This window comes from Bombyx mori, chromosome 21 (assembly GCF_030269925.1).
Source record: "Bombyx mori chromosome 21, ASM3026992v2".
In the NCBI taxonomy this organism is placed as follows: domain Eukaryota; kingdom Metazoa; phylum Arthropoda; class Insecta; order Lepidoptera; family Bombycidae; genus Bombyx; species Bombyx mori.
The window spans coordinates 11780712-11787263 of record NC_085127.1 but is presented as its reverse complement, the minus strand read 5'-3'; the positions used below and the strand labels follow the sequence as shown (position 1 = coordinate 11787263).

At 36.1% G+C, this 6552-nt stretch overlaps 1 protein-coding gene across 1 annotated transcript in view; it reads left to right on the top strand.

Moving 5' to 3' along the window:
- Positions 1 to 5853: 5853 nt before the first annotated feature.
- LOC692505 (steroid receptor seven-up, isoforms B/C) overlaps positions 5854 to 6552 on the top strand; it is a gene marked incomplete at its 5' end in the record, with an annotated part of 147548 nt that continues 146849 nt past the window's right edge. Inside the window, one exon of the mRNA XM_004929665.5 lies at positions 5854 to 6172. Coding sequence (XP_004929722.2) covers positions 5854 to 6172 — 319 coding nt within the window. The remainder of the gene's footprint in view (positions 6173 to 6552) is intronic.

The following is a 6552-nucleotide window of genomic DNA, read 5'->3' as shown; positions in this document are numbered from 1 at the left end:
AAGCAATTAAACTCTTTTTCTATACTAATATTATAAAGAGGAAAGATTTGTTTGTTTGTTTGTTTCGAATAGGCTCCGAAACTACTGGACCGATTTGAAAAATTCTTTTTCCATTAGAAGCCGACATTGTCCCTGATGAACATAGGCTACTTTTTTTATTTTATTTTTATTTTTATTTTTTGGTTTCATGTGTGTTTTAATGTTTCCGAAGCGAAGCGAGGGCGGGTCGCTAGTAAATTAATATTTTAAACCGTCTTATTATTATATTATAAAAAATTTAACCACTCTCTTTACTGAATGACAGACAGATGAGTGAATCTGTCTAAGAAAAATCTTTTTTTAAAACTAAACAGTTTTAAAGGTTTTAAATTATAAAAGTTTTTCTTAACATATAATAAATACTCCGACCTCATATCTCATGTCAGGACCTCATGTTAACAAAATTAATAATATGGGCACAAACTTTTCAGCTCATGTTTATATAGCTTAAAAAAACAGTATATATACAGTACGCTTAGTTTACGGGACGATAAAGAAGTTGATTTCTGTAGTTTACTATTTTCCTGTAACTACTACAGTTATACATAGGCAGTCAATGAATAACACGTTAGTCGTGTGTGACCACGAAAACTGCATTTCTCGGTGGGTCGCGTTTCCGATCCGGTGGTAGATTCTGCGAAGCACTGCTCTTGCTAGGGCCAGTGTTAGCAACACTCCCGGCTTGAGCCCCATGAGCTCACATACTAGTTCGGTGAATCTAGAAATAACCCCTTGAGGTTACTAGAATAGGTAGGAAAAAAAAACTGATAATATTCGAAACGCCAAAAATAACATAATGACAATAAGAAATGCGAGTTAAAGCCGTAAAAGTTATTTTTTTATTAAACAACTAGCCGTACTCGCCGCTTTGCTAGGCATATTTTATAAAATTAACATTATTATTTATTGTCATTATTATTAGGGTGTCCAAAACTTATATAAATATTAGCTTATCCATTAAGTACATGTTTTTTCTACATGGATACCAAGTTTCAAGTCAATCGGATGCACGGTTCAGTAGTTATAACGGAACATCCGTAAAAACCACTGTAGATTTATATATTAGTATAGATTGTCTCAGTACATGTTTACGGGTCGCGAAAACTTCAAAGATCACATCGGAAACGAATAATTTGACACGTGTATGTAGAAGAACAGATTAATCGATATCTATATATTAATACGTGAAGCAAAACTTTGTATCCCTTTTTACGAAAATTGCGCGGACGGAGGATAACGAAATTTTCCACACTTATACAGAATATAGAGAAGAAGTGTACAATGCTAATATTTTTTTTAAATAATGCATAAAAGATCAATAAAGAAAACATTACACACACTACATTCCATGTATTTAACGCACACACGCATGGATACTATTTATTGTCAAACTTTTGTTCTTGACGTCTGTTGCCAAATTGAGAATAGATTAATTATTGTTTGTCTTTGTTAATATTTTTTATAGTGTAGTCATGGCGAAATTTGTGATTACAGAAGTATAAAATAGAATCATAATAGTGTACAAACTTACAATTCCAATTAATTATAGTCGAATTTCGACTACTGCGGGACCTCTAGTTTGTATAAATTCTCCTTATAAATATCAGGCTATCTACAAAATTTAAGTCTTCACGTATCATTCTATCAATGAATCCTAAAAGATTAGAACAAAAAAGCTTTAAGACTGAAAACATGAGATTCCTTTTTGAATAAATTCTCCTTCTCCTTATAAAGATCAGGGTATCTACGAAAATTCAAGTCTTAATGTTCCATCATTCTGTGAACGAAACCTAAAAGATTAGAACAAAAAACTTTTTGAGACTGAAGACAGGAGTTTCCACCTGCGTAACCTAGAATACGTCGGGAAGACGTGGTGGCCACTGGGCGGGGCGGGGCGGCGCGACCTTTGACCCGCCCTCTCGCACCCCTCACCTCGTTCACCCAGCTTCACCCCCGCACTTTCACCTCCAGGGGTGCCAACTGAACGATGTAAGATTTCTTCATAGTACATTTTTTCTTGTTACTTTCCTTCCTCAAATAAGGCTATATACAGGGTGACTTGTAATTCGACGTATTTCCTCTTGGGATGTGATAATATATCTAATTTCCCACAAAATTAACCCTAATGTCCCTAATACTAAAGTGTCTCGTTATCGAGATATTCAATATTTTACGTTTTATTTAAAAAAAAATCCGAACTAACTGCAAAAAAATAATTAAATAAAATGCTAGTGTTTTGAATGAAGTTGTTTGAATTTTTATCAGTTACCAATACATCAACCAACATTTATTAATACTAATACTGGCACGAATGTCAAACATTTTAAAATAGCAAGTGATTTCTTATAAAATTTTGTTTTGATTCTCTAATTTGATCGATAGAAAACTCGATTTATTTTAAAAAATCAACCAAACATTAAGCGTACAAACTACTAGAAAAACTTCCTTGTTTTATTAGCTTCTTAAAAACATTAAATTATTTACAAATAAGGAAAGATTCTCAGAAAAAAATGAATAACATGATAATTATAATAGGTAAAGTGTTGTTTGTTACCAGTTCAAAGACTTATTAACAAGAAGACATTACTAACTTAGAAGTATTGTTAATAAATTATTTAATACTACACGATGATTTTTAGTTTTTATAGCGTTCGATTATTTTAGGGTTTCACTGGCTGTACTTTTCTAGTAGTCACGCAACCATTGCTTGTTTGAGGCTTGAGGCCGAATTATGTACCATCTTATAATTTTACGGAACTAGAATGGTAGCTTCACGAAATTGATACGGTGTGGTAACCCTGGTAACAAACCCTGGTAAAAAGTTGGTGGTAGGACCTCTGGTGAGTCCGCCCGGGTAGGTACCACCACCCTGCCTATTTCTGCCGTGAAGCAGTAATGCGTTTCGGTTTGAAGGGCGCATTTACGTTGTAGATGTCTATGGGCTCTAGTAACCACTTCCAAAACACCAGGTGGGCTGTGAGCTCGTCCACCTTCCTAAGCAATAAAAATAAATAAATAAAAAGCCGTAGAACCGTCACCAAGGACCGGGGTTCCGTAATTCCTAGACTCGAATCTGGTGAGTAAACTCCAGACTGTTGCTGTCGCTAGGTTCGTGTTACTCTGGCATCCCGACACAGACATCAAAGACCGCATAATAGGAACACTGTAAACTATTCCTCAAGTTTTACCTTAACTTCATAATGCCTTCGATCTTCGCGATTCGTCGATACAAAAGATAGTTTTTCACTGTTTAACATCAAATCGTCCGTGGCCACGAAAACTGTATTTGAAACGTCCGAAATAATGAACTGTAACAATAACTGTAACTTGATTTACTTAAAAAACATATGAAATGAATGTCTAAGCTGTTATAAATGAATTAATCCACCAATATAAGTACGAGATGCCAAAGCGATTCGAGCGCCACCTATTTGGTGATAATGGTATTATGAAACCTTTAATCAACAAAAGTCAAAGAAAGCTTCAACTGATACAATTCAAACACAAACTCTAACAAAAAATTGGATTAAATTCCATATATACATTTAAAAAACAAAACATTTTTATATTAGATTAGGTAACGTATTAAATGAGTTAATATACTTATGTACATACAATTGATTACTATGTAAATATTATTGTGAGTTAGACAGCCCTGGAAACGAGCAGCGAGCTTCCATCTTGGCCCGGGCATAGCTCACAGACGGGACGAGCTTAAGGAGAAACGTCTTCCGGTAACACAGAAGCTTTCGTCGAAATCGCGATATTTCTTTTAAAGGTTCCGTTTATGTACGAAATCATTTATATATCTGATGCCTTCCAAGAGTATAGAAGACGCTTCGCATTTACAATTTACAATTCAATGTTTGATCAATCATAATATTCTTGTAAGAATTATTTGAACACTAAACTGTTTACGGGTATTAAAAAACATTTCTGTCAAGTACTAATATCAATATAAACGCGAAATATGCGGTTATTTGTTTATGTACACTTTCGTCTCGGGCTTGTGATGCGAAAATAAAATCTACGAATACAACGCTATAGAATGTAGATTAAAGAAGAGAGAGAGAGAGAACAAATTGGATCATCTATAAAAGGCCTTAATGTTTTTAACAATACAAACGCGAAAATTAGCTCTTGTTTGATTGAAATAGTACGCTTTAGTCTCGGAATTGTGATACAAAAATAAAATCTATGAATACAAAGTTATAGAATATATATTAAAGAAATGAGAGAAAAAAAAACGGTATCTATATATTTAATACGTGAAGCAAAAACTTTGTACCCCTTTTTACGAAAATTGCGCGGACGGAGGAGTAAGAAATTTCCCACGCTTATAGAGAATGTAGAGAAGGAGTGCAGAATGCTATTTTTTTTTAATTATGCATAAAAAATCATTAAATCAATAATAAAAAAAATACACACCCACCCTATCATGTATTTGACACACAATTAAAATAATAACTCTTTGTTTATTGTCAAACTTTTCTTATTGCTTATAGTCTGTGCTCGAATTGAGAATAGATTAAATATTGTTTGTCCTTAATATTATTTGTCTATAGTGTAGTCTTGGTGCAATCTGTGATTACAGAAGTATAATAGTCTTTGACAATAGAACTTATATAATGTTCAATTAATTATAGTCGAATTTCGACTACTGAGGGACCTCTAGTTATCTATAAAAGGCCTTATAATGTTCAGGTTACAACCGCGTCCGCGCGTCCGTAGACAAAGTGGCGTAACTCTTGTAATCGTATTACAGAGTCGTGTCAAACGCGTCACGCTGACGAGTGCGCAGGAGTGGCGCCCCCAACTACGGGGACCACGCCTATCACACCGCCCACCGATCTAGAACGATCTAGATCATTATATCGTTTTATTACTTATTCAAATTGTGTACTAGGATTTTGTGTTTCACAAATAAACAAATTTTTTTTTTTCGTAAAATTGCCAATAAAAAAACCAAAATTAACTTGATCTTTGTGTTGAGAATTTATGATATTACGAACAGATCTGCCCTTTATTTATGTTTAGGTTACCAAACCTAAAAAATAGTTAACGTGATTGATTGTGATAATGATAAATGTATTCACTAATTCTTGATAAAGATCGTCTTAAAGTCCATAAAACATCTCGTAATAATTCAACACGTAAATATGTTGGTAGTTAGGTAAGTACGGCGGAGTGCCTATCAGCCGCGCAGAAATATGGAGGCAGCGGAAAAGTTGATACAAAGTACGATTTTCAGTACCGTCGACACAAAAAGCACGTTTCTTGCAAAAATTGCATTAAGGCTTTCTTAATGTTCTTACTAAATCTTACGTCGCGATAACCCAAAAGTGATTTATTATATATTATAATTATTTTATTAATTGTAAAATTAAATTATAAACTTCAAGAGTATTTCACGGACACATAAGCGAACAAATAAATCGGTGTCACATTCGTCTTATTATTTTGTGACTTGTGTTGGTTATATTAAATAGCCCATACAAAATGGTGATTAATTAAGCAAATATTAAGTTGATATCTTAAAATCATTGTTTGAAGTGACAATTCTCATTAATGAATTCAAGCAAACACCGTAATCCTCCATTAACACGAAGCAAGTTTTAAAATTAAAAAAAAAATTAAAATATTTAATGTTAAGTCTTATGTTGTCAGTACTGTAGCACTGAAAGATTTTCACCCCGGTGCGCGGGGAGGGGGCCGGTGTCGAGGTGGCGGGGCCTTCGCTCCCTGCCCCTGCGGGCCACCGGGCCAATGGCGGAGCGGCGCGCCCTGGCCCGACCCGAGCTCAGTCGCGACTGAACCGCGACCCTTGACACACTAGCGCGTCGCGCGTCTTCTCGCCCCGTGACCGCAACCGGCATCATCACGCACGGAGCGCTAGTTTACGGCGGGGTCGGAGGCCCGGGGCTTTGCCCTCCGAGAGGCCCTGACCACCCGCCCCTCGAACTCGGCTTTCGCGGTAGTTGGAGGGAAGATGAGCATTTGCCTTCGACTCCCGCGAGTCAGGCCGCGTCGACGCAGAGCGGTTCCTCCGCGACGGATAAAGGCCAGAATGTGGAGTGCGTGGTCTGCGGTGACAAGTCCTCCGGGAAACACTACGGCCAGTTCACTTGTGAGGGTATGTAATGACGTGAAGTGAAAGTGAAATTCTGTGTTTATCGCATAGTTGGGTTGCGGTGTGCAGTTTATTTGTGCGTTGTGGTATATTTTTGTGCGTACAAGGAAGTAGAGTTAGTAGGTTAGTGGAACATGCGAAACGTGAGTCAGAATAAAAAAAAATGTGCACATGTTTTAGGTAGTTTAGGATCTCTCGAGCACAGGATAGAACGGAGTTCCCGCGTTTTCGAATTAAAAAAACGAATCGGAACGCAATACGAGAGTTTATTGTCTTAAAGAAATCTTTTGCCTCGTTAAACAACAAAAACTACAACCAAAACCATTCAAATATACATTTAAATGGTAATTCCTCATCGGACACGGCCATCATCGAATCAAATA